We start from the raw sequence: 26,649 nt of genomic DNA on the forward strand, positions 1-26,649 counted from the left end.
AGGGAGCAGGGCGCCAGTGTACTCGCCGCACAGCAGCCGAGCCTGGGCCGGAGCCTGGCAGCACAAGGTACCTGCTGCTGGAGCGAGGGGAGCAGAGAGTTAAACTCTGCCTGTTCTCCAAGGCAGAATTGGGAGGGAGGGAGCTGGCTCTGGCCTGCACGGAGCACAGCCTGTGCCATGCAATGCCTGCACCACTGGGGCCACCAGCCCTAGGACCTGGGGGTTGGTCCCTGCCCGCACCAGGCTGGGCCTGGCTCCTTTCCCTTGTGCTGCACCTTCCTGGTCCGAACAGTCGCTAACCCGTGTGCCAAAGGCCTGGTGCAGGGATGGCCATTGTGGCAGCCCTGGGGCAAAGTTAATATACACCCCCCTCCGTGCTGGGCGGAGTGGGGGCTGGTAGGGAAACCAGCTTGGGGGAGGGGTTAGTCTGGCTTGCCTAAAGCCATAGCAGCTGTGGGGGGTGGGAGGGCTGAAGGGGCTCCCAGTCAGAGCCTGCATTCATGGGCCTTTCCACCATCCTGCATGGGGCTGAGCATGTGCCCTGCACACGGAGGCTGCTGTTTGCATGCAGAGGGCCCTGGGCAGCCCCCAATGCTGCACACCCCCCAGCTTAAAAAGGGAAACCACATTCCCAGGTAAGCAGCAGCCTTGGGTTGTGGCCAAACCCTCTCACCCCTGGGCGGTGGAGAAAGGGAAGCGGTGGAAAAGCAGGCCGTCCCCTCCCCCAGTTCAGCTCCTCCCTGGGGAGGAAGCCCAGCTGGGCATGGCTAAATCCAGCCTTCACCAGCTAACTGCAGTGCGGCCCCTTGGGCTGCAGCCTGGGCTCAGCCCCTCCGCGCTCCCACCCTGTGAGGACTCCAGCCCAAAGCCGCCGGCCTGCACTGCAATCGGTAGCCGTGTGGCCAGAGCCCTGGGAGCCGGAGGCCACTGACCTGGCCTCAGAGACTGGCTGCCGCGCGGGTTTTATGGCAATGCCGATGGACCCAGAGTCCAAGGCTGGGTGAGACCCTTGTGCTCCCCCCGTGGGCTGCGTGTAACCAGAGCAAGGCCCAGAACCACGCCCTGGAGCAGCTGGGGTAGAAAACCCTCTTCCTCGGGTGTTGGGTAAAGACCAGGGGGGCAGGTTCCTGTTTGGTTTGTTCCCATGCCCAGAGCCCCCCTCTCCTCCCCCCTTTGAACTGGGTCAGTGCTGTGTGACCCCCCCCCACACACACACATTGGCAAGGGGGCCTGGGCCTAAGGGTGCTAGCTCCCGGGCTGGCAGGGGAGCCCAGGCACCTTAAAACAGCCCGTTTCCACTTAAAGCAGGGCCCAGGTGCTGGCTGCTCTTTTTACTGTCACACCTTTGTAAAAGCTTCATGCGCCAGCCCAGCTCCCTGTGCTGCAGCTACCCTTGCGCTCAGACTCTGAGAGCACACGGGACCGGCTAGGCCAGGGGTGGGCAAACTTTTTGGCCTGAGGGCCACATCTGGGTGTAGAAATTGTATGGTGGGCCATGAATGTGGGGTTGGTGTGCAGGCTTCAGGCTGGGGCCAGAAATTAGGAGTGGGAGGGGGCTCTGGGGCTGAGGGGTTTGGGGTGTAGGAGGGTGTGCTGAGCTGGGAGTGGGGGGTGGGAGAAGGATCAGGGTTGGGGCATGGAGGGTGGGGGATGCAGCAGTTGCTCTGGGCTGGGATCGAGTGGAGCAGAGGGCAATCAGGGCTGCAGGCAGCACTTATGTCAAGCAGCTCCCAGCAGCAGTGGCATGTTCCCCTCTCCGGCTCCTAGGTGGAGGCACAGCCAGGCAGCTCTGCTCCATGCTCACCCATCTGACTCTGCAGGTGCTGCCCCTGCAGCTCCCATGGGTTCCTGACCAAAGGGGGTGGTGCTTGGGGTGGGGGGCCATGAGCAGAACAGAGCCCCCTGGCTGCCCCTATGCATAGGAGCTGGAGAGGGATATGCCACTGCTTCTGGGACCCACATGGAGCAACCCCCAACCCTGCTCTAGTGTGACCTGCTGCACCGTGATCCCACTCCTGTAACAGTCCCCTACCCTCCAGCTGAGTTACTGGTGGCCTCAGCACATGGTTTAAAGACTTCAAGTTAAACTGGCGCGTGTGAGGCCGGGCTCGGTGAAGTGCAATCTTTATTGATATGATACAGAACGCAGCAGCCAGGCACGGCCCTGGCACTTACAGTCACTGTGAGGGGGCACCGAGTGCAAAATGTGCTTCTCAACCTTGAGTGCCAAGGGAGGGGGGAGGGAAGGGTATTTAACCCTGCTCCGGCGGCTCCGCAAGCAGCACTGCCCTAGCGCAGGGCAGGGGTCCAGCCAGCTGGTTCCAATCGCTGCAGCAGGTGGGAAAAAGTCTGTGCTAAAACCCGAGTGCTCAGGGTGGTGTTATAGTGCCCCCTAGTGGCCTGCACTGACCACAACACGGCTCACCACAGCAGCAGGCTGCAAGGCTCAGCAGGGGGCAGCTGCACGGGTGCCTGGCACAGCAGGGGCAGGGGCCAGTCACTGGTGCCAGCTGGTGCTGGCCTGTGTGGATCCTGGTTACCCTCCCAGCTCTGGCTGCCTGACTTCATGCTGTATAACAGACAGCAGCAAAGCCCCCGCCTGCCTCTAACTGTCCCCCAGGCTGGCAAGAGAAGGGGCTCCTGCCCTCAGGAAGAAACCCCCTCATCAGCAGCCTCACAGGGGCTGGAAGGGAGGTGAAAGGCACCTACTGCCCATGGAAAATCAAGAGGAGGCTGGTACCAGCCTGTGCCTTTACCAGGCAGGAGGCTAGAGAGGCAGGCTGCGACAGGCACCACACGGCAGGGTGGGGACTTACACAGCGTGAGGTGCAGGCTGGCACCAGGCCGCTGCTCTCCTGGGGGCAGCCGCTTCAGGGATTTTAAACACAGCCACCGTCTTGCCGTGGAGAGCAGGAGGTTCCTGGCACTTGTGTAGCCTTGTGGCTGATAACCCCCCTCGCCCCAGTTTCACACCCACTGCTCCCCCAGCCTTGCTGTAGTGCTCCCCTCCATGCTGTGGAGCTGGCGCTAGGCCCATGCTCTGGGCCCAGCCCTGACCTGCATTCGCTCAGCAAGAAGCTGCAGCCACCTCTCCAGAGCCAGCTAACAGCACCCAGCCTCTCCTGCCTAGAGCTGAGGTCCCCCCTCTGCCCCGGCTTAGCTCTGTTCCCTGCAGGCCCTGCACCCCGCTCTCCCCCACAGCGTGCCCCTGCCTGCTAGGGTCAGACCAGAAGCTGCGGCCTGGCCGAAAGTTACCCAAAGCCCCTGGCGCAGTGGCAGGGGAAGAAATAACCTTATCAGCCCAATAGAGCCATGGGCCCCAGTCTGTTACACTGAGCCCCTCTTCAGTGCCAGGAGCTGGTACCAGAGCGGAGGGGGGATGGGCCTTGTCGCTTTAGGGGCAGGTGAGATGCAGCCCCCTCCAGCCACACAGGCCAGGCCGGGAAGTTTTAGTCATGTAGTTTCAGCACCGCAGGCTGCCCCATGGGGTGTCTCTGCGGGAGAAGGGCAGCTCCAGGCCAGGCCCGGCTAGGACCCAGCCCCTGCGTGAGCGAGAGGCGGCAGCACGCAGCAGCAAAGCAGCGGGGAGGAGGGGGTGGGGCAGACGGCCCTGGAGGGCAGAGGCAGGTTCTGTTCCTCCCCTTGGGGAAGCGTCGCGCTGCGGAGGACGCCGTGCTCTCCACGGCCCACGGGCTGGCTGCCGGCTCCAGCCGCTCCGGCAGGGCAGGTGCTCCCCCGCGGCTCCTTAGGCGGGCGGCTTGCGGAAGACACCCCAGGCGTGGAAGCAGCGGGTGAAGGGATGGGGCTCGTTGCCTTTCCGCACCAGGCGCAGCTTGCGGGGGTGCTCGGCCGCCTTCGAGCGCGTGTGCTGGATGTACACCTGAAAGGAGGGGGAGGGGCAGCCTCAGGCACTGGCCCCCCCCAAGGCCCGATCCTGCTCCGTTCCTATTGCACCAACTGGGAGGAGGCCCCGGGGAGCCAGGGCTGCTGTGCTCCCAGCCAGGGGCTTTGGAGCCTCAAAACAACAGGCCTTCCGCTGCCCCCAGGCCCCAGCGGGTGTCAGGGCAGATGCTGCAGCATCTCAAGGGGACGGGGCCAAGCTGCTGGCCCCACCCTCCAGGAGCCATGTGCCAGGGCAGTAGAATCCTCCCCCGCCCCCCCGGGAGCTGTCAGAGGCTGGAGGAGCGTCTCCCTCCACAGCAGCTTTCATTCACAGCCAGGGAAGCCTTTCGAGATGCGCCAGCCCAGCCCCAGGAGGGAGCAATCCCAAGGCCGGGGCCTGGCCCTTACCTGGCAAGCTTTCAAGCTCAGCTTGATTTCCACCTGGCTTGTCTGGGTTCCCACCCACATGTAAACCTGCAGGGAACAGCAGAGGCAGCAGGGTTAGGGGTGCGCTGGCCAGAGAGCGAGACGGGAAGAGCAGATCCGCTGCAGCCCACCCAGGCCTGGCTCATCCCCTGCCGCAGCATCTAGCACCCCCTGGAAGTGAGAGGATCTGGGCCAGGGAACCCTGCTGGAAGGTCCTGGGGGAGAGACTGGGGTCTCTGGGGTTGCAGCGAGAGGTTCCCTGCAAGGGGCTTAGACGTGGCTGCAGGATGCAGAACAGTCACCGAGGACAATCACGTGGCTACGCCCCCCCTCCCCACTCCGCACTGGGGGGCGCCAGGCCCTGGGAACTCACCTCCCGGCCGTTGTCCAGCAGCATGATGTCGTCGTCCGCCAGGTCATCCTGGCAGAAATCGGAGCACTTCTCCGACACGGAGAAATAGCCCTTCTCGTTGGAGCACCTGCAGCGGAGAGCCAAGCCGCCGTTAGCGCGGGGCGTGCCCTGCCTCGGGCCAGCCCGGCTGTCCAGGGCAGATCCTGGGTGTCAGACTGCGGGAAGGCCCCCAGTGGCCATGAGTTTGTCAGATCACAGCCAAACCCTGGGGAACATTTTCCCGAGCTCTGCTGGTCCAGTGGGCAGCATGTCACAGTGCCTAGGGTCTCCTCCCGCCTTGGCCAGCCCACAGGGGTGCCCTGGTGGCTTAAGGAGCAGGCTGAGCAGGGGACGTGTGAGCCCGTGTTTTGAACAGGCACCCAGCAAACGGATGGCAGGAGCCCTGACCAGCCGGGGACCTGTCTACCCAGCGTGGGCTCCGGGCACGCACCTAAACAGCCGCGAGTACTTCATGTAGTCGGCGTCTTCGTCGTAGGCCTTCTGGCCCCCGATGCCAACCCAGAAGAAGTTCTCCGGCTCCTCCCCTTCGTTTATCACCTGGCACACAGAGCGGAGGGGTCAGGGTGCGCCCGCGAGGGCTGGAGGGTTTCAGGAGGCTCCCGAGTCACTTCCTGCTCTAGGGTTCTGGGAGCAGAAGCAGGGAGAGGTCCAAGCTCTCCCGGCTCCGCTCTCCATGGCTGCACCCCAGAGCAGTGGCTGGCAGCGTAGCTACAACAGCCTTGCCCATCTGGCACAGAGCGCCACTGAGAACCAGCCACCGGACCACGCCCACAGAGGCTCCGGCCTGCCTCACCTGCTTGCTGTACGAGTCGTCGAACATGTGGTTCATGATTTCCTCGGCTAGCTTGGCCTCCTCGGGGTCGGCGGCCCGGCCCACCCAGGTATAGACAATGCCTTGGTTATCGGTGCTCTCGAACGGCACCTAGGGGAGTGGAGAGTGGGTCAGGGTGGCAGGAGCAGAGCCCTTGGGCTGGATGGGAAGCCCGGGCGTAAGGAGAGGAGACGTGGGAGCAGATGGAGTCTCCGTCGACAGGGGAATCACGCTGAGAGAAGGGTGGAGGGAGGCTGCACGTGGAGGGAGGTGCTGCTTTGGCTTAAACCAGGAGTTTAGAGAGCTTGATGCTCCCAAGGTCACCCCACAACGTGGCTTCACGGACACGAACCAGGTTCTTCTGCCAGCCAGTCTATGCAGGGTCCTGATCCTGCCCCACACCCTCCTCCCCCAAGCTTGAGGCTTCCATTCCTCTTCTCTCTTAGATGCTCCTTGTCCACAATCTGTGGGGCAACCAGCACCTTCAAGGGCAGCCATGGATGCATGGTGCCTCCTTGGACCAGCCACAAGAAGGATGCCCACGAGCGGCATGTGCTGGAGCAAAGTCAAGACGAGGAGGGTGGCAGCAGAAAGCTTCAAAGGACTCCACCTCGTCCTCCTTGCTCATCGGCGCTGGAACTCGGGGGGAGGGGGTCATGCCCGCCCCCACTTTTTAAACAAAAGAAACATAAAGCACAGAATTCATGTCCTCCACAGATTTCACCCCCACTCCTCACAGAACAATCCATTCTGCTGGGGAGGTGCTGCAATTACACCTTTTGCCCACCAGGGGCTGCTGTGGTGCCAGAAGAAAGGGCAGCGGTCTCACCCCTGGAGCAGCCAGCCGCAGAGACGGGGGGAGAACTTTGGTCTTGGCCACCCCACTTCTACAAAGGTTCTTGTCCTCGCTCCGTGTGGACCCGGGGCTGCGGCGTGAGCCGTCGCTGCAGCGGGCCCAGCTGGAGACGGTGCTGGCCCTGAGAGCCCACAGCAGACACTAGCCCCAGGGATGCTCACCTTCAGGATGAAGCAGAACTCTGAGTTCAGCAGGCAGGAGTCGGTGTTGATCTGGATGCACCTGCAAGGGACGAGAGGAGGAGGAGTTCTCAGCCCCGGCCTGGATCCCCACCCACCCCAGCAGGGCCGGCCCATTCAACCCCTGCGAGGAGGCGGCTCCGGTTAGCAGAGCAGCTCCTCTGGCTCTCACCGGGTGCAGAGGGCGCTGCCGTTGGTGCGGACGTGGTACAGGCTGGGCTGCAGGTTGTTGTCCTTGGACTTCCTCTTGCCCTTGTGGATAATGAACTTCCTCTTGAAGTGAGACAGGAACTTGGGGTTCTCCTGCTGCTGGGTCATGCGCACAACCTGGGGGCCAGGGGTTGGCGTTAGAGGCGTCCAGGGCCGGGGAGTTCGCTCACACTTGGAGGGGACCCCAGGACATGTGCAGACCCGTCAAGTGACAGAGAGCCATCGGCTAGCAAAGCATCCTGGGTACAGTGACTCCTCACTTAAAGTCGTCCCGGTTAACGGTTGTTTTGTTGCTGATCAACTGGAGAACGTGCTCGTTTAAAGTTGTGCAATGCTCCCTTATAACCTTGTTTGGCAGCCGCCTGCTCTGTCCACTGCTTGCAGGAAGAGCAGCCCATTGGAGCTAGCTGGTGGGGGCTTGGAACCAGGGTGGACCAGCAGCCCCCCTATCAGCTCCCCGCTCCCCTAAGTTCCCTGTGCAGCAGCCGCCCAGCAGGCTACCAATTGCCGGCAGTTCAGCTGTCCCTCCCCCCACTGCCATGTGCTGCTCCTGCCCTCTGCCTTGGAGCTGCTCCTGGGAGCCTCCTGCTGCTGTGCGGGGCAGGGAAAGAGGGTGGCTAATGTCAGGGTGTCCCCCTCCCCCCTGCTCCTGCCCCCCATTTACCCCTTCTCCATATAGAGCAGGAGGGAGACAACAGGGCTCAGGAGGGAGAGAGCTGGCTGAAGCAGCTATCTCAACTTCCTGATCTTTTTAAAGGCAACGTACTTAAGAGTGTGGTGTCAGCGTACTTAAAGGGGCAATGGCATCTCTCTTTCTCACACACAGGGTGTGTCTCTGCCATGCTGTCTCCCCTCCCTCCAGTCCTGCTGCCTTGTAGAGGGTGAGGCTACATTAACAACGTGTTAACCCTGGAGGGCTCAGCGAGTGCTAGTTCAGCACTGAGCAGTAGGACATTCCCTGGGAAATATCCCTCCCTATGACTCCTCCACCTCAACCAAGCTTCACAATCATTCATTGCTGTGTACTGTATTCAATTGTTTGTTTAAAACTTATACGGTGTGTCTATATAGTTTTTTGTCTGGTGAAAAAAAATTTCCCTGGAACCTAACCCCCCCATTTACATTAATTCTTATGTAGAAATTGGATTCGCTTAACATCGTTTCGCTTAAAGTCGCATTTTTCAGGAACAGAACTACAACGTTAAGCGAGGAGTTCCTGTACCTACATGCAAATGAGACCCTGCCCCAGCTGCCTTCTGGGATGCAGCCACACGAGGAGCAGGCTGCCCCCTGCAGGCGAGCGCAGGAGCTTGCCTGACCCCAGGAATGCTCAGCCGTATGCTCCAGCCACCTGGATGGGGCTGGGCCTGCGTCACCCTCACCGGCTCCTGCAGGAGCCAGGCTGGATCCTCTGCTGTTAGCCAGGACAGGTCGGCATCACCTGCCCCAGCCAACGGGAGCACCTGCATGTGTCACACCGACCTCAGGGCAGCTCGAGGTGCCCCCCCCCGGGTGGACAGCAGCCCCCAGAGGGTCCTGGCACCAAGGCTGAGCTCTGCAGCTGGGAGAAGGGCGGGTAATGTCCTGCCCCGCCCCAGGCAGCAGAGATTAAACGGCCTTGGGGAATGGGATTTTGCCTGCTACAGCCCAGCTCAGGGTATGGCCCATGGGGCTGTATGGAAGGGGGGCTCCCAGCCCATGGGAGAGCGCATATAGGGCAGGGGTCTTGAGGCTCCTAGTCTGGGTCCTGAGAGCAGAGTGGGGGGGTGGTGCTCAGGCTCCCAGCCCTTGGGGGTGGGAAATCAGGCTCCCAGCTCACCTCCAGCTTGCCAGGGAAGAGGCTCTCGAACTTCTTCTGCAGGCTGAAGGTGAAGGTGAGCCAGCCCATGTTGGAGGCCTCGCGCCCCTGCCAGAAGTACACGATGCACTGGAAGTCTTCCTCCGGCTGCTTCTCCTCCTCCTCTTCCTCCTCGTCCTCCTCCCCTCCCTCTCCGTCCCCTTTGCCACCGCTGGGCTTCTTCTTCTTCTCCGCCTCGTCCTCGTACTCCACCGGCACCCAGTACCTGCCAGCACGGGGGGGTGGGGGGATCCCAGTGATGTGGTGGGAGGGCAGCCCCAGTCCCCCCATATCCCAGAGCTCTCCTGGCCTCCCCAACCCAGCAGCCCCATGCCACGCTCACTCGGGGGCTGGGGGGGGGCTGCTGGCAGAGGCTCAGCCTGAGGGACGGGGGCTCTGACAGCTGAGAAAGGGGGCGGCGGGAGGGGGCGAGAGCTGCCCAGGGAAGGCAGGGGCGGGCGTTACCTGCACAGGAAGACGTAGCAATCCTGCGTGTGGAAGTGTCCGAACTCCTCTTCGGGCAGGCGAGCAAATTTCTTGCCCTCCAGGACAAAGCCCTCCATGCCGTCCAGGTCCTCGTTCCACTCCTCCATCAGCTGCTCCGCCTGCGCCGCACGCCAAGAGACGCGCACTTAGGAGGACGTTGCAATGGGCGGCAAGCCAGCCTAGCAGTTAGCGCTCTGCATGGCAGCCTGGGGGATCCTGGGGCCAGTCCTGGTCCTGAGAATGGGGCGGGGGGGGGGCTTGCAATGGCCTTCCCCCCCCAAATAAGGGGATATCCAGGGCATAGCCAGAGCCCCAGCCCACCCCATCTCTCTCCCACCCCAGCCTCGGCTGCCCCATGGCCAGCTGGAGGGGACACAATGCTGGGGCCCATGGACTCAGGAGGGGGAGCTTAGGGCAGCTGCGTTGGCAGAGAAGGTCCCAGCCCAGACGGGAGGAAGGAAGGGCACAGATGGCTCCCCTGAGGGTCTTCCATTTACCCCTCGACCCCCGCGTCGTACCTCTGTCAGGGCCATGGGGGGCTGGCGGGGCAGGAACAGCGCCGTCAGGTCAGCCTTCATCTGATCCTTCTTCTCGGCGTCTTTCTTCACCTTGCCGGCCAGCCCCTTGGCCTGCAGCACGCTCTCCGCGTTGCGGGTGTAGTCCACCTTCAGCACGTCGTCCCAGTTCTTGAACTTGGACTTGAACACCTGCAGGGGGGAGGAGACACGCTGGCATGGGGCGCTTCAGCCTCTCCCAGGGGGCGCAGCCCCCTGCCTCCCTCCCCCCGCAGGACTGCTCCCGGCACGGCTAGAAGGGAAGCGTGATGGACACCGTCTCCCACCCCGCAGACCGGTCGGGCCACCCCAGGGCGCACGGATTCTCCAGCCAGTCCCAGCACAGCGCCGCTGGCTGCTCCCGAGGGGCAAGGCGAGCCCGGATCCCAGCGCCCCCGTACCTGGCACTCGGTGCCCTCCAGGTTGCGGATGACCATGGCGTGCTTGGGCCGGTGCAGCATGCTGCACAGCTCCTGCCCCAGCTTGAGGGCCGCCGCCCGCACCAGGCGCGGGGACTTCCTGCCCACCCAGATGAAGACGTCGGACCAGCAGTCGAGGATGTACACGGCCTTCGTGTCGAGCAGGCTCTGCAGCTGCGGAGCAACCGGGGAGAGGAGGAATTGAGCGGGTGGGATGCCCCCTGCTGGGATCTCCCCCCACCCCCAAAGCAGGACCTGGGGGCTAAGCAGGAGGGGGAGGGAGCCGTACAGGCTGCCAGCCCAGCACCTTCAGATAACTCTCCCTCCCAGCCCCTCCCCCTGCCTCAGGGCCAGGCCCTGGCAGCATCCTCCAGCTGGGAGCAGGGCCCGAGCTCAGCTCCCGACCCTGATTCCCGCCGCCCTGCTCCAAAAAGGAGGGGGTTTCCCAACAGTCTCCACCTCCCCCTGGGCTGGAGATGGAGACCAGGGCCCCGCCCCAGGGAACGGCTCTCCCGCTGGGGGGGGGAGGGGGGTGCCCAGGCCCCGCCCCAGGGAACGGCTCTCCCGCTGGGGGGGGGAGGGGGGTGCCCAGGCCCCGCCCCAGGGAACGGCTCCCCGCTCGGGGGGGGAGGGGGGTGCCCAGGCCCCGCCCCAGGGAACGGCTCTCCCGCTCGGGGGGGGAGGGGGGTGCCCAGGCCCCGCCCCAGGGAACGGCTCTCCCGCTCGGGGGGGGAGGGGGGTGCCCAGGCCCCGCCCCAGGGAACGGCTCTCCCGCTCGGGGGGGGAGGGGGGTGCCCAGGCCCCGCCCCAGGGAACGGCTCTCCCGCTCGGGGGGGGGGGTGCCCAGGCCCCGCCCCAGGGAACGGCTCTCCCGCTCGGGGGGGGGGGGGGGGCCCAGGCCCCGCCCCAGGGAACGGCTCTCCCGCTCGGGGAGGGGGGTGCCCAGGCCCCGCCCCAGGGAACGGCTCTCCCGCTCGGGGGGGGAGGGGGGTGCCCAGGCCCCGCCCCAGGGAACGGCTCTCCCGCTCGGGGGGGGGGGGGGCCCCGGCCCCGCCCCCGGGAACGGCGGTCCCGGGGGGGGGGGGGGGTGCCCAGGCCCCGCCCCAGGGAACGGCTCTCCCGCTCGGGGGGGGGGGGTGCCCAGGCCCCGCCCCAGGGAACGGCTCCCCCGCTCGGGGGGGAGGGTGCCCAGGCCCCGCCCCAGGGAACGGCTCTCCCGCTCGGGGGCATCATCCACTGCTGAAGCAATCGGGAGAAGTTTGCGAGCGGGGCCTGAACTCCGGGCCATTTCCCGCTCCAGAGCCTGGCGGGAACAGGGGCAGGGGGAGGAGGCGGTAGAGGGCCGGCAAATCTCAGATCCTCCATCCACGTACCCAGCCCCCGTTGCCTTAGCGGGCACAGCGCCACCCCGGCCGGGCTCGGCCTATGGCGCACAGCCTGGTGGAACGGACCCCTCCGTCTCCGGCCCGCCCCACCCCGCCATACCAGTCGCATCTCCGGCAGCAGGTCCACCTTGGGCCGCTTCTGGTGCTCCACCGAGAGCTTGTAGTTGATCTGGGGCAGCTCCAGGTAGCCCAGCCCCAGGCCGACCTGAGCCGAGGAGAGAGGAGAGGGATGAGGGGGGGCGGCCAGAGACGACGCAGAGCCCAGTCACAGGGCACGGGCACCCCTCTGCCACAGAGAGGCTGCCCCGGGGGCACGCGGAGCGGGAAGGGGTCTCTACCTTGTAGAGCTTGGGCTTGGCTGGCTGGAAGTCGTCCGGGACGTTGGCCTGGATCTCCTCGGGCCGGCCCCCCAGCACCTCCCAGAACTCGGGCGGCTCCTGGCTCTGGCTCAGGAGCGTGATCTCCGCCTTCCCCTTCCGCTCATTCTTGTTGATCTTCTCAGCGAAGAGCCTACGCGGGACGATTGGGGGAGAGGAGGGGCCGGAGAGACTCCAGTTAGGTCCCAGGCCAGCCGCATTGCTGGGGCCAGGCCAGGCCGGCAACGGCAGGTGAGTGTGGGGGGGGAAGGGCCACCCAGCCCATGATGGCAGGAGGAAGGGAAGATGGCAGGGGGTCGCCGTGCCCTGTGATGGCAGGTGGGAGGCCAGGGGGCGGGGGATGCCATGCCCTGCGACTGCAGGAGGCGGCGTGGGGGTCGCCCGGCCCATGATGGCAAAAGGGAGGGCGGGTGGCCGGGGGTCGCCACGCCCGGTGATGGCAGAGCGGCAGCAGGTGCCTTTCACACATCCCTGTCCAGCCTGGCGAGCTCCCAGCTGGCGTGTGTGGCAGTCACTCTGCTCCCCGCCGGGTGCTGGTGGAGCGGGAGCAGCGGAAGGGGGCAGAGCGCACTCGGCGCCCCCTAGCGTCAGCGCCCACTGGCTCCGTCCCTGCCATGCCCCCTCCCGGCTGCCCCTCTGCGGACGCTACCTGGCTTTGGTGGTGCTGCTCAGCGTGGCCTGGCCCCCCCTCCACACGGAGATCTCAAGGCCGTTGTCCAGGAGGAAGACGAACCTGAAGCCAGGAGGGGTGGGGGGTGGAGGGTCAACGTGGTTGAATCCAAGAGCTGTGATGGGAACTCAGTGGCAGAGACACGCCCCCCCGCCCTCCCCCCAGCTGGGGACAGGAGAGAGCTACTGGTCCGGTGGCTGCCGACACGCATAGCAATGGCTTGGTTTGCCGGCAGGGGCGGGCAATTCGAGCTCTGGAGGGGTCTGCACCAGCACCGCAGCCCCCGAGCCGCTCCCGGCAACGAGTGCGTTTACCCCCGAGCCCGCGGGAGGCAGGGCAGGGCTCACAGGGCCACTGCCCAGAGAGGCCCCGTTCCTCACCCGTGGTCGCCCAGGAAGCCTGTTCAGAGCAGGGAATGGAGCCGAATAACCCGAGTCCCAACCCAGGGCGATGACGAGAGCCTCTGCCGACGCACGCGGGGCCCGACGCAGCGTTCCCGCCCGGCCGCCCCGGTGTTAACACTGCAGGCTTCAGTCCAGACAAGCTGAATCACTACGATCCCTGCAGCTTCCGCTGCCGGACGGGGGTCTGCAGGTCCCCACACCTATCCCGGCAGGCCAGTCCCCCCGCCCCACCGCCCGGGAGGCACGGACTTGGGTACCGCATGTCTGCAGAGCGTCCCAATCCCCCTCCGCACTCACCGGGGGTCCAGCGAAGCAGCCTTAAGCGTCACGGGCTCCAGCTTAATATTCTTCTTCCCATAGACGCGATACAGCCTGCAAGGACACGCGGTACGCGAGGGGGGTCACGAGAGAGCCCACCGCCGGAGGAGAACCTGCCTTCACAGGGGAGCAGGGGGACGGCGCGCCCCACAGGACCGGGCAGCAACGTGCTCAGAATGGATCAAGGGGTGGCCTGGCCTCTGGAACTCACTGCCACAAGATAATAGAACACCCCAAGCGCTCTGTCGGATTCCAGCCGGGGACCCCGGGGACAGCAACTTTATTCATGAGGCCTCCTGCTCTAGGGGAACAGACAGGGCCTGGAGAAGCTCGTCCTGTGGGCACGTGTCTAGGACTGGAGGGCCCAAGCCAGCTTCCGTTGAGGACAGTGGACGGGCTCCCGCGGATGGGTGCTGAGACAGACTGGGCCCAGAGACCTGACGGGCTGTGGCTCTGCTCCGGTCAGGCGGCTTCTCTGTGCCTGCAAGCCATGTAATCACGGCACCGCCGAGGGTGACTGTGACCGGTAGTGCACCCCCGGCTCCCCCGCAGCGCCCTACCTGGTGATGTACTGCGCGTCCTCGACGGTGTAGAAGCCGCTGGCCGAGCCCCCCTCGATGTAGGAGATCTCGTGGTCGAACACCTAGGGGTGGGGACAAGGGGTCAGCCCGCAGCAAAAGGCTTCTCTGCCTCCCTCCCGGCAGGGCGAGGACTGGCTGCAGGGGGTTGGTGCCCAGTTCTCCAGCCCTGGGACAGCTGGGGAAGGAGGGGGGTCCATACAGGGGTGGATTGGTCTGTATGGAGTTGTGTGGAGGAGCTGGCAGCTGCAGAGATGGTGGGGGGCTGGGAGGAGGGTGGTCGAGGGGGGAGGTACCTGGCTGAATTCGTCGCTCTCGTCCCCCATCTCCTCCCGGATGGTGCGGCACTGGGCCCCCAGGTAGTTGCGCAGGTTGACGGCGTGGATGGCGGCGCTGGCCTTCTTGTCCAGCGTGGCCTCCTGCCCGATCCAGTAGTAGATCTCCCAGGTCAAGGAGCCGCTGTCGTCCAGGAACGTCTGTGGGGAGAGGCCAACGGGCAGAGCAGTCGGTGGGGCTGGAGGAAGCTGCGTGGGTTGCTGGCGGGGGGGAGGGGGGGGGGACAGTTTCCCTGCTCTCTGGCCACCCACAGAAGCCCTGCCTACCCACACGGCCCTGGGACGCTCCCTGCAGCCTGGCACAGCTCGCGGCCCCCAGCATGGGAGGAACTGGAGCTGACGCAGGGGCGACTGGGATGAGGGAACCATTCCCTGCAGACTGTCACTCGCCTCGAGGGAGCCCGGGGACGGTGGGACCTCGGATTTTGTCTTGTCTTATCTCCCACCCAGAGTATTAAACCTCTTCACGGGAAACCCTTTGAACGTAGAGCAGGGAGCCAGGACCCCTGGGTTCTAGCTGCAGCTGGGAGGGAGTGTTGCCTACTGGCTAGAGCAGGGGGGCTCTGAGCCAGGACCCCTGGACCCTATTCCCAATTCGGCCCTGCTTGGCCTCAGACGAGTCACCGCGCTGCTCCATGCTCACTTTCCCCAGCGGACTGGGGGCTCAGGACCCTGGGCCATGCTCCAGGCACCCCGCAGGAAGGCATGGGGCAGGGCACGGGTGCGCCGGTACCTTCAGCACAATGTAGCAGTCGGCTTCGTAGAACTTCCCGTTGAAGGCCTCGTCCACCAGGGTGGGCACGAAGTTCTCGATCTGCCAGACGGAGACGCCGGGGATCTGCCCCACGTCCTCCGTGAAGAACTCCGAGTAGTTGAGCTGGGGCTTCTCCAGGCTCTGGTCCCAGCGACGCGTCTTCAGGTCTGTGTATTTCATGTCCCCGTTCTCCTGGCGGGGAGAAAGGGCGGTGAGGCGCGGCCTGGCTTCTCTCCACTCACAGCCCTAGGCCTAGACCTTGGGCCATATTCGAGCCCACAGTGTCCCTAGACGCTGAGCATCTTCCTAGGGGCAAACCGGGGCTGGGACCCGACTTTCACGCCAGGCTCCAGCCATCGAGGCTCCTCCCCGGAGCTTGGCCGGCCACGCGCAAGGCAGAAGCGGGATCCAGCCGCTGCGTTGGTTCCTCCAGGCTCATGGGAGTGACGCCAGCAGCTGTGACTCAGACACCCAGGGACCAGCTGTGTCGGGACAGTCCTGAGCCCAGCTGCCCGGCAGGGCCTGGTCAGTCCTTATGCCCTCCGCAGATGGACGCCCTTGTCCTGAACCCCATGCTCACAACATACACGATGCTGCGAGTTCCGATCCTGCCTTCGAGGTGGACTCCCCGCTGCGGCCTGGGACAAGGCAGCAAGGCCTGCGTTCTCAGGAGCGGCCTCTACCGGCGGGTGCCCCCGTTTCTGGGTGCCCAAGGGAGAGAGTTAGGGTCGGGCAGGCAAGAGGCACTGAGCACCGGCAGCTTGCATTGGCCTCGGGACGAGGGTGGGCGCACGTGGGCTGTGGAAGGGAGGTCGCCGAGGTGGAGAAAGGTTTGTGTGTGTAACGGACGGACAGACAGCACCCACCGCCCCACCCCATCCCTTCCTACCTCCAGTTTCTTGTTCTTCTCTTGAGCCACGTCTGACATCCCCTTCAACACCTGCTTGGCCTGATCGTCCTGCGCTGCCGAGTCCTTGCGCCGGCGAAGCCGCATCTTGCGGGCCGTGGGGTCCTTCGTGCCGCTCCCTGGGAACACGGGCAATATGGGTGAGCACCGGCAGATCACAGCCCAGAAATCAGACACCTACTCAAGACCCCAGGCTGGATTGGGGACCCTGCGCCGTGGGGCGCTCTCAGCCCAAGGCGGGAATCGCTTGGCACTGCCGGTGCCACGACAGGAGAGACATGCCACAGCATGGCCAGGAGCTCTCTGGTTCTGTACCCTGCTCCCAGCGTCTGAGATTCCCAGGCCTCCTGGCTCCCCAGGAGCCAGGCTTCAGCTGGAAGTGACGTCCCCCCCACCCCCCATTGCCCCTTGGTTCACCTGCTGCAGCTGCTGCGACGGTGGCGGGCGAGGCGCCCGCCAGGCGCAGCTGGTTCTGCAGGGAGAAGTCGATGTTGTACCACTCAGAGGTTTTGTCCACCGGCTTGGGGGGCATCACCAGGTTGGGGTTCTCCCGGACGTCCAGGATCTGCAGAGGCACGGGACAGAGAGGTGATCCAAACACCAGCCACAAGAGAGAGACCTGGGCACCAGCTGGTTCTCGCTCTGCCCTGGAGAGCTCAGGGGGCACTGGCCGAGGGAGGGGATCCTCCTGTGCCCCATCAGGGATTAGGGTCAGCGTCTGAGGGCGCAAGGCTGCAGTTGGGCAGGGCAGGGACTCGTTTCCCAGGCGCCGGGGTGCCATGCCCTCCCCTGCCGACACGAGACCCACGTCCGGCACCGGGCGCACAGGGGCCCAGGCTTAATCAAGGCAGAAGGGCCCACGGCCAGCCAAGCGCCATTCAGAACAGAGCAGACGACCCCGGAAACAGGCCCCGCGCCGAACACACCGGTCGTCGGCAGGCAGGCCCAGCGGGCAGGGAGTCTACGCCAGGCAAGGCCCAGCAGGGGTGATGCAGGGTCTCCCACTCACTCGTGCTGCACGGCATAACCCCCCTTCAGCATGGCACCAGCTCGCGAGGCCTGGCTGGGCGCCCCAGACCGAACCGCTGGGCGGCAGAGGGAACAAAGGGCTCTGAGGCGGCTCCAGCGGAGCAGCTCCTGCCCAGGGATGTGCTGGGCCAGGACGAGGGGCTAGAACCCCAGAGTCCCAGTGCCTTGCTGCACGGCCGCAGGTCTTAACCCGCAGCACGTCAGGCCCACATCCTCGATGGGTTTAGGCTCCCAGTTTCCTACCTCTGTGCAATGGGATTAGCCCCACGCAGTACATTAACTCGGGCCACCCCATGGTTGGCAAGGGGCGCAGAGAGCCTCCCCCCTGCCATGTGTCGGGGGTGGGGAGCACAGGCTGGCCCTGCTGGTGGGGTTACCCTCCGCAGAGGGGTCAAGAGCGGAGCCTTGCCCTCCGCTCGCACGCCCCGGGATGCATGGACCCCCCCAGGGACCGGCTCCCACGGAAGCACGGGGCCTGGGATGTCTGCCCGGCAGGCGCCGGAGAAGCACGGAGGCCCGTCCCTCCGCGGCCTCACCTCGACGTCCGTCAGGAAATGAACAGCCTCCGGCAGGGTGACCAGGCGGTTCTTGTTCAGCACCAGCTTCTTCAGCTTCGTGCACCTGGAGGGGCAGAAGAGACGCTAGGAGAAGCCTGGCCCCCGCTCCCGAGACGCGCTGGGCTGATGCTGAGCTGCAGGGCAGGGGGCTCCCAGAAGGGGAGGAAGGAGGGACGCAGGGGGCAGAGGGGACAGCGCCACCCAGAGGAAGGAGCTGGGGGGGCCGTCACAAGCCAGCTCAGCTCTTCATGGAAGGGGGCTGGGAAGCCGGCTCGGCCTGAGCCGAGTCCTTCAATTTTCCCTGCTCCGTACATCGTCCATCTGTCCCGTCCCACCCGGAGGCCGCTCTGCGCTCAGGCCCGGCTTCGCCTGCAAGAAATGCAAAGCCCTCCCTTCCCCTCTGCAGAAAGCACCCGCCTGCTCCTGCCCCCCCTCCCCCCCAGACGTGCCAGGGAGGGGGCGGCAGCTCAGAGATCTGCACCAAGCCGTCTGCCCTGGAGAAGTCAGACTGAGTCGTGAGCACTCCGCACAAGGGATCCTCCCCCGCTGGGCTTCGCAGGGGGCTGTGAGCTCGCAGGGGGTGGGGCGGGGTCTTTTGCAGCCAGGCTGTGGACGCTGTCAGCGGCAGGTGAGCTCAAAAGCACATAGCAGGGCTGATGTCGGAGGTGCTGAGTCCTCACCGGAGGTCAGCGACGGCGGCGGGTGTCAGCCCCTTGGGCAGACCAGCTCTTTGCGGTGTGTGTGTGTGTGTGTGTGTGTGTGTGTGTGTGTGTGTGTGTGTGTGTGTGTGTGTGTGTGTGTGTGAGAGAGAGAGAGAGAGACACGCACGGGGATGAGAGGACCAGTCGGCCTTGCCGCTCAGATCCACAGCGAGCGAATGGCTTCCTTCCCTATCCCCACACAGCAGCCACCTGGGGGAGACTCTGCCCCAGGGTGTGGGGGAGGATCCCGCTTCTGTCCTCCCAGACCCAACCCAACTCCGCCAGGCCAGGGCGGCAGGCGGGTCGCTCACCTGCACAGGCTCTCGGGGATCAGCTCCAGGTTGTTGTTGGCTGCCATAAACTCCTCCAGGCTGGTCAGTTTGCCAATGCCCGAGGGAATGCCGTCGAAGTCCAGCTTGTTGGAGTTTAGGTAGAGCTTCTTCAGCTTGGTCAGCTTGCAGATGGCAGACTAGGGACGGAGAGAGACACGTGCCACAGATCAGGGGGAGCTGATAGCCTGGGCCACTGGGCTCTGCAGAGGCTACTGTCCAGGGCATCCTGCCAGCTGCTTGGACAAGTCACTTAGCCGCTCTGTGCCTCAGTTTCCCCAACTGTACCATGGGGATAATAGCACCGTCTGCCTCCCAGGGGTTCTGTGAGAATAAACCCATTACAAACCGCAAGGGGCGCTGATGCTATGGTAAGTGGGGGCCTAGGAGCTCTTAGCTCAGCCTGAATCAGCGAGGAAAGCACAGGCCTGTTGAGTCAGAGGATGGGGAGCCAGTGGGAAGGTGGGACCATCCCCTCGGGTCTGTGATGCCGCTGTGGCATTCACAGCTTCACAAGCCAAGGACCAAGCTCCAGAGAAAGCCACCAGGCCTGTCCCACTGAGACCCTGCCCTAAGCTTGGCCGTGGGAAGCCAGCCAGCTCCCGGACGTCGTCTCGGGGGAGATGGCTACGTACGGGCAGCGAGGTGAGCTGGTTCCGTGACAGATTGAGGGTCTCCAGCTGGGTCCACTGGTCGATGCAGAGCGAGAGCTCGGAGATCTGGTTGCTGCTCAGGTTGAGACGGCGGAGGCTGGAGAGGGTGTAGAGGCACTCGGGGACCCGGCTCAGCTCGTTGCAGGCCAGGTCCACGTCTGGGGAAGAACAGAAGGGATGTGAAGCCACCAACCGGACTGGGCCCAGGTCAGCTGAGAGGGACGGAGAACCCAGGGCTCTGGCTGGGTTACACAGTAATTGCGAGCGCACGGATGTGATGCCAGGATAATCTAGCAGGTCCTGGCCCGAACGCATCCACCTGCACAGGGACAGGGCAGGCAGCCCATCTAACAGCTGCACTCTTCCCAGCGTCAGAGCCTGGACCATCTCCACCAATAGGAGCTTGGCCAGCGGGCTCAGGACGGGGCCAGAAGCAACAGGATCATTACAGGGGCCTCATCCTTGCAACAGCTTGCTCCACCCAGCCGTGCGGCTCAACCAGGTGGCGGTCCCAGTGCGCTCTGGGACTGCAGGAGAATCTATGCCATGGGCTGCCCACACGGGTACTGGGAGCAGGGGCTTCTGGGTAATTTCCCCAGACACAAGGCACTGCATGGTGGGATGGAGGGAGGAGGAACAGCTGGCCCAGGGAAGATGCAACAGTTGTGGGTTGCCATCAGGGAAGATGCCGCTGTGGATGACAGGGTCAGCCAGGCCTGGTCCTGGGAGAGGCACCCAGCCAGCTCACCCACCGAGCGTGGACACGAGTTGCCATGCGGGTGGTGTGAGCTCACCCAATGGCTCGCCGGGAGTGGGACACCTTTCTCCTAGCGCAGGGCCTCCTCGCTGGACTGGCCCTGTTGCCCGGCAGCCGTCGGAAGGTGGCCTGGAGAGGTGCTGTTTCCCCACCTTGTCCCCACACGTGCCCCCTCAGCCCCGGACTCTGCAGCGAAACCCCCCGGGCGGCTCACCTGCGAGGTTGGTCAGGCCCTCCAGGCTGGTGGGCAGATTGCTCTGAGTGCGCTGCGTGTTCCTCAGGTGCAGGGTCTGCAGAGCCGTCATTGCAGGGAGCTGCCTTTACATGGAAAGAGAGAGAGAGAGAAGCAGTGAGGGGAGATCTGGGCTGAGCCAGGGACTGGAGGGGAGATCCCGGACCGGAGCAGAGCAGAATCCCAAGCTCTGGTTCAAAAGGAGGCGAGATGCAGCACATCCACACCAGAACTGGTTTAAACCTGGTCTCAGCTTTGCTGGGTTTCAGCCCAGCTCCCCAGGGACATGAGCCCATTCCACAAGAGCCATCCCTGGAGGCTCAGGGTGGACTGGGCCATGGGAACCGGCTCAGCCCTTCCTTCCTAGAGGCCGTGCTGCTGGGGGGCGGGGGACAGGACCTGTGTCTGCCAGAGCTAGGCAGAGAGAGTCGACCAGTCTTTAGGGCTGTGGCCAGCACCACGAAGTCCAAGAAACTGGTCTTATTTAAAGACTTAAGGGCCGGATCCCAAGCTTCAGAAGGTCAGTGGAGGGGAAGGGTGGGGTTTCCATTGATGGCACGGGGGGGCTCTGCATCAGGCCCCAGGAGGCTGGCCATGTCCCTTCGAAAAGGGCTCATTGGAGAGGAGCGAAGGAGCCCCCCAGGCTGGGTTCTTGAGCGTTTATTAGGGAGAAGGCCTTTCTGATTGTCTGTCAGTGGCCCTATGCAACCAGAAACCTGTCAAGAAACCAGACCCCTGGCTGGACAAGGCTCTTCCCAGGAGAGCAGCTAGAAGAGAGTCCAGCCAAAGGGGACCTCTCCTGAGCACGTCCTGCCCCCTACCAGCGCCGGCAGCCTGCGCGCTGGCAGCACAGCAGGACACCCCTCTACCTGAGCTGGGCGTGCAGCAGCGGGTTGTTGTTTAGGATCAGGGTCTGCAGGTGCACCAGGCGCCTCATCTGCGGCGGCAGGCTCTCCAGCTTGTTCTCGCTCAGGTCCAGGTACAGCAGGTCCGTCAGGTTGATGAACAGCTGGTTGGGGATGTTATCGATGCTGGAGAAGAAAGACAAGCCACGCTCTGTTTACCAGCCAGGAGAGGGGGAGGGACGGAGGGAGCTCCCCAGGGCCACGCTGCACCATGCTGGGAAGGGTACCAAGAGTCTACACTGCAATCAGACGTGACCGCCGCACGAGGAGACGTCCCCGGGCTGGCTTTGATCTTTGGCCAGCGAAGCAGCACAGGTCAGGGTCATACAGCCTGGGCTGCTGCAGCTTCACTGCTGTGGTTACTGGCGCTAGCGCAGGTCTCCACGCGCAGCAGTCACCCTGCCCCCCAATTGGGTGCAAACAGAGCCCAGGCTCTCAGTTCCCTCCCCTGCTCAAACCCAGCCTAGCTACCCAGCACAGCCGGGGGCATGATCCTGGCAGCGAGGCCAAGACTCGGGCTCTCCCAGGTTCCGACAGGGACACAGGGGCTTCCCCGGCTAGGGGAGCAAAGGCATTTACACGGAGGAGCCGGGCAGCACGGGACAAGCGCACAGTGATCTTCACCAGCTGCTCTCAAGTGCCCCTTGCATCAGTCCCGCCTCCCTTCTCTCACACATCACCAGCCCCCAGAGGCGCAGGCCTCCCCTAGCTCTGGAGAGGGGGGTTGTTTGACAGGGAAATCCACGCCTGGTGAGCCGGGGCTCCCCGCCTGCATGCCCAGCTGGTGCAGCCAGCCCAGGAACCCCCTGCACGCAGCCTTGGCGGAACCCCGGAGCAGCCAGACCCACCTGTTGTGGCCGAGGTTGAGCACCAGCATGTTCTTGGCATTCTCCAGGTCCCGGGGACACTCCGTGAGCTGGTTGTAGCTCAGGTCCTGGGGGAGGGGAAGCAAGAGAGCTGTCAGGAGAACCCCTCCATCTCAGCTGGCACGGAGTGGCCTGCCCAGCAACAGCCCCCCTGCCCCCCCGCCCCATGGCCAAAAATCAGCCCCCTCCCGTCACCGCAAGGGTCTTCAGCTGAACTGCGAGGCCCGAGGGCAAACACACGCCCTGCATTGTGCACTAACTGCAGTTACCATGACTGCACCTGCATCAGAGCACCCAGCTCTGGGACCTCCCTGCTGGAAAATTCAAGCTGAAGAGTCCAAGGAAGTCCAGCTTCCATGGCCAGCATCAATCCTAGGCTCAGATTCTAGCTTTGGGGACATGCACCCAGCTCCCACTGATTTCAACGCCTGCCCCCTTGCTGTGCGTCCATCCCAAGCCAGGACGCGGCCGCCAGTCTTTTTAACTTAGCCGTGGTTTGTGCCACCTGCCCGGCAGATCACAAGGACGCCACGTACTGTGCCATTTCCAAGACAGCAGCAGCCCTTCGTCGGTTCCCTTCGGAGGGGCATCAGCGCCGCTAATGGAGTCGGCAACTGCCAGCTACCCGGGGGGAGCTCACGCACGTTGGGGTTTTGGTGTCTCACACCAAAATGGTGGCTGCTTATTTCACCTTTAACTTATTTCTCAGCTGGATCATAGTGTTTATGAAAGAAAGATTAGAAATCCCCAAGGATATTCCTGAGCAGACGAGATCAGCTTTAAAATGGAGACTAATTTAGAGGTCAAGCAGGTTATGATGCGAATTATGGCAAAGTGTATTACAGCGATGCCCTAAGGTCCTGATCAGAGGTCAAACTGGGCATTACCGTAATACACACAACGATCGCCTAAGGTCCCAATCAGGATCTGGGCTCCATTGTTGTACAGGCACATAAGAAAAACCCTGCCCCAGAGTTAACAGCCTGTCCCTTTAAAAAGGGGATCCAAGAATGAAGCCATTATACTGTCCGTAGCTGGGTTCTTTGGCCAGGTTTTATTAAATAAGAGCCAGGACCGTCAAACCTGCCGACAAAAGTTACACTCCCAATTCCCAAGGGGAGTCAATGGGAGTTAGGCACTTTTTAACAGTCTCACCCTGGGTAAACAGGACGATGCCTTTACAGCCAGGAATCTCAACCAGTCACACCTTGCGGCACACGTACATTTGTAAAGGGTTAATCAAGGATTAATAGATGTGATACGCATGTTGCAAACAATCAGGTAGAATGTGGTATTAGGTAGGCTTGGAAGGATTCGATTTTACTGGAAACATGGATTTCACTGCACACACACACCAACCACCGGAAAAATATTTCCAACAGTCAAAATTTACAGATAGGCAACGTCAGAGAAATGCTGCTTGAGAACTTGGGAGTCTGATCGAATGAAATTGAATTTATATATATATTGACCTGGGATGTTGACAATTTGTGTTTTCACGGTTATAAAGCTTTAACTTTTTGAATCTCAACATCTACTGTCATTGACTAATTTCTGTCAGACCTCCCCATAATTTCACGCAATTAAGATCATTTAAATTGATAAAAATCTAAAAAATGCTTAAAAATAAACATTGATTATTTTTCACTGAAATTGTAAAATAAATTTAAAAATAAATAAATCCCACGCTGCTTCGCCTAGCTATAGGTGGGGATAAGCACATCAGTAGATGGGGTTAGAGATAGTTCTAAGCTCTAGTTTATAAGCAACCTTTGGTGCTATTGGACTTTAACAACCGAGGAGCCATTTATTAAAACACGGATTTACTGAGCCTGTATAGCATTAAACCATTCATGAATGTCCCCTTAATACAAAGTGTGACTCAAAGCAATTCAGAAAGATGGGTACAATCCCCATTTTAAAAAAGTGGCACAGACAGGCAAAGAGACTTGGCAGAGGTCACACAGCAAGTCAGTGGCAGAGGCAGGAACTGAACCCTGGAGTCTGGGCTCACACCCTTTGCTCTGATCACTAGACAATGCTGCCTCTCTTTTGGGTTGATTGAACATGGTGGATTCCCTTCCCTTCCCCACTGATGCTGTTGGAATCTCTCTGCTTCTTTAGTTTCACTGCACTGATTGGGTTAGCAGAGCAAGGAGGGACCCGGAGCGAACAGGCAGCACATACCAGCACCGAGAGGTCATCGAGCTGGAAAATGTCATCAGGAACTCCTGAATTCTTCAGGCTGTTCGCTCGAGCCACAATTGCCTTAAAAGGGGAAGAGAGATTTATCGTCACAGCTCTGGAGCCAGGCACGGCCTGGGCCTTCGCAAGCCCCTGACTCAGCACCCACATCAGACGGGGACAGAGACCGACCAGACGTGAGCAGGTCCCACTGGGCCCAAAGTGGGGGGATTAGCAGAGGGAGGGAGCATGTGGAAGGGAGGGCTAACGGAGACAGAGGAGAAGCTGGGTAGGATCAGAGTTGAGAATAGAAAAGCTCCAGCCACATGCAAGGGAAGCCGTGGGTGGGGGGAGGGGGCAGATACCGACCCATTCAGCCTCTCAGCCATAGTGCTGCATCCAGGGATCTCTCCGACCCACCACCAAACAAAGCTTCAGCCAGACTGTCAGCTCCCAGCAGTGCCAATGGCTGTTAAGGGCATCCAGCCTCCCCCACCCCCCAGAGAAGGGCACAAGCACCCACCCCCACCAGGAAAGAGCCCCAGGCTCCATCGCCACAGTTGCTCCATGCTGGGTCACATAAGAACAGCCACCCTGGGTCAGACCAAGGGTCCATCTAGCCCAGTCTCCTGTTTTCCAACAGTGGCCAATGCCAGGTGCCCCAGAGGGAGTGAACAGAACAGGGAATCACCAAGTGATCCATCCCCTGTCACCACTAGCTAACAGGGGTTCCCAAGTGTAACGTGACACCCCCATCTGGAGGTTAAAGCCTTAAATATGCTGACAGCATGGTCATGGGCACAGGTGCACCGAGAGGGACCTCAGCAGGCAGGGAACCCCAAAAGGCAGAGCCCCGCTCCCCTAGTGGGGCGATAACCATTCAGCCCCACCATCGCTCTGCTGACTCCGGCAACGAGACACTTTAAAAGACACCCAGCCCCGGCAGCCTGGCCCTCCGCCCGAGAGTGACCCAGGGTGCCAGCCCCTTGAAGGAGCGGCAGCCAGGAAGCCGGCCGGGTTACAGAACAGCAAGCGGTTCAGGAAGTTACCAAAGCACAGGGCGGCGGGGTGGAAAGGGGGGTTGGATCTTTGTGGACTAAGCCCTCCTTCAGGGTTTGCAGCAGATCCAAAACATTCCCCGACCAGGGCGTGGGGAGAATCCGGCTCCAGAGCAGCCAATCGAGACGGAGCGGCTACGGGGGCCACAGGGGAGGCACTGGCACTCGCTCTTGGAATTGCAAAAGGAGAAGCCGCGCAGGATGCCTGCGTGCGGTAACTGCAGACAAGAGCAACCCCCACGCCGAGGCAGCCCCGGAGCACTTCCACGCAGCTCGAGGATTCCACCTCTAGAGCGGGGCGAGTTTCTAAGGCCACATTGAAGAGCTCGGTGGCCCTGTTCGGATGGGTGCCACTCGACAGCACTGGGGAGCTCTCCGAGCTCTTCCATTGGCCCAGCGGGGCCCACGTCGCTGAGCGGGAGAGGAGAGGCCAGCCGCTGGGGGCTGGCTGCCGAGCGCCTGCAGAGAAACGCGCTCTCCCGGCGCAGCAGAGGCCCGCGGCGCGGGTTACTCACCCGGAGGCACGGCAGGCCGGAGAGCTCCCCGTGGAGCGTGGTGAGGTGGTTGTGACTCACAGACAGGTGCTCCTGTTTGGAGAGCGAAGAACAAACGCCTGGTTACAAACACAAGGAAAAGAAACGGCGGCACTGCCAGGACGTCTGGACTCTGCTTGAGCCTTCTGCCCCTCCCCCCGGCTTGTGGGTGCCTTGTCTCTTTAGACTGTCCAGCTCTTTGGGGCAGGGACCGTCTACTCCTGAGCCAGCTCAGCGGGACCCCATTTGCGGTTGGCCCGAGGCTACTGCCTAGCCAGCGTCTTGGTGCTTCCAAAGGGAAATAAAGGCTCATCCTGCTTTCGTCACCCCGTCAGGAGCTAGAGCATCCAACCATGCTCCGAACACAGGCCGGCTCCTTCAGTCAAGTCCCAAACACTCCGGCTTATTTTCCAAAACATTGTTTTTATAGGCCCTAGACACCCCTAGGCAGGTGGATGCTAGAGAAGAGTTTCCCAGCGTTTGCTTTTCTCATTCCAATGGAAACTGGGATTTATTTATTTTTTAAATATTCACCCTGCTGCATCCCAAACATTGCAGCATTTTGTTGAGCGGCAGGGTGGCCTCAATCGGACTCAGGAGACCCAGGTTCTTTCAATTGCTATTCCACAGACTTCCTGAGTAGTCTTGGGCACAGCACAGTCTCTGTGCCTCAGTTTACCAGATTCCCTACCACCAGTGGTGTTGTGAGGATAAATACGTGAAAAGACTGTGTGGGGGCTAAGATAAATGCCTTGAACAAAGAGCCTCCTTTGTAAAGCTCTTTTTGCTTCTTGATAATGTAGAAAGCAGGCCGGAAAGGAGGTGCGTTTGCCCACACCACTAGATGGTCAGATCGTGTCTACGAAGAAAGGCTCTATGGAGAACGAGTTAAGTTATGACACAGATGCACAGATTCCAAGGCCTTGGAATTACCTAGTTAGACCACAGGCCACACAAAACCACAGAGCAGTTCCCGCATCAAGCCCATCACTTCTGATTGAGCTACAAGAGATCTTTTAGAAAGACGCCCAGTCTGGACTTAAAA

At 62.3% G+C, this 26,649-nt stretch overlaps 1 protein-coding gene across 1 annotated transcript in view; it reads right to left on the reverse strand.

The window, feature by feature from the left end:
- Positions 1-2,108: 2,108 nt before the first annotated feature.
- Positions 2,109-26,649, reverse strand: part of FLII (FLII actin remodeling protein) — a 28,089-nt gene continuing 3,548 nt past the window's right edge. The window contains exons 3-30 of the mRNA XM_044980057.1: positions 25,587-25,658; positions 24,017-24,097; positions 21,812-21,897; positions 20,928-21,089; positions 20,041-20,144; positions 19,052-19,227; positions 18,399-18,556; positions 17,366-17,450; positions 16,218-16,365; positions 15,783-15,919; positions 14,873-15,085; positions 14,101-14,280; positions 13,787-13,869; positions 13,206-13,280; positions 12,484-12,567; positions 11,796-11,967; positions 11,558-11,662; positions 10,055-10,246; positions 9,618-9,806; positions 9,079-9,218; positions 8,596-8,839; positions 6,739-6,893; positions 6,549-6,609; positions 5,514-5,642; positions 5,151-5,257; positions 4,682-4,787; positions 4,291-4,356; positions 2,109-3,880 (exon numbers count right to left, since the gene is read on the reverse strand). Of these exons, the coding sequence (XP_044835992.1) occupies positions 3,746-3,880; positions 4,291-4,356; positions 4,682-4,787; positions 5,151-5,257; positions 5,514-5,642; positions 6,549-6,609; positions 6,739-6,893; positions 8,596-8,839; positions 9,079-9,218; positions 9,618-9,806; positions 10,055-10,246; positions 11,558-11,662; positions 11,796-11,967; positions 12,484-12,567; positions 13,206-13,280; positions 13,787-13,869; positions 14,101-14,280; positions 14,873-15,085; positions 15,783-15,919; positions 16,218-16,365; positions 17,366-17,450; positions 18,399-18,556; positions 19,052-19,227; positions 20,041-20,144; positions 20,928-21,089; positions 21,812-21,897; positions 24,017-24,097; positions 25,587-25,658 (3,645 nt within the window). The 3' untranslated portion in view covers positions 2,109-3,745. The remainder of the gene's footprint in view (positions 3,881-4,290; positions 4,357-4,681; positions 4,788-5,150; positions 5,258-5,513; positions 5,643-6,548; positions 6,610-6,738; positions 6,894-8,595; positions 8,840-9,078; positions 9,219-9,617; positions 9,807-10,054; positions 10,247-11,557; positions 11,663-11,795; positions 11,968-12,483; positions 12,568-13,205; positions 13,281-13,786; positions 13,870-14,100; positions 14,281-14,872; positions 15,086-15,782; positions 15,920-16,217; positions 16,366-17,365; positions 17,451-18,398; positions 18,557-19,051; positions 19,228-20,040; positions 20,145-20,927; positions 21,090-21,811; positions 21,898-24,016; positions 24,098-25,586; positions 25,659-26,649) is intronic.

This window comes from Mauremys mutica, chromosome 11, assembly GCF_020497125.1.
Source record: "Mauremys mutica isolate MM-2020 ecotype Southern chromosome 11, ASM2049712v1, whole genome shotgun sequence".
Classification (NCBI taxonomy): Eukaryota; Metazoa; Chordata; order Testudines; family Geoemydidae; genus Mauremys; species Mauremys mutica.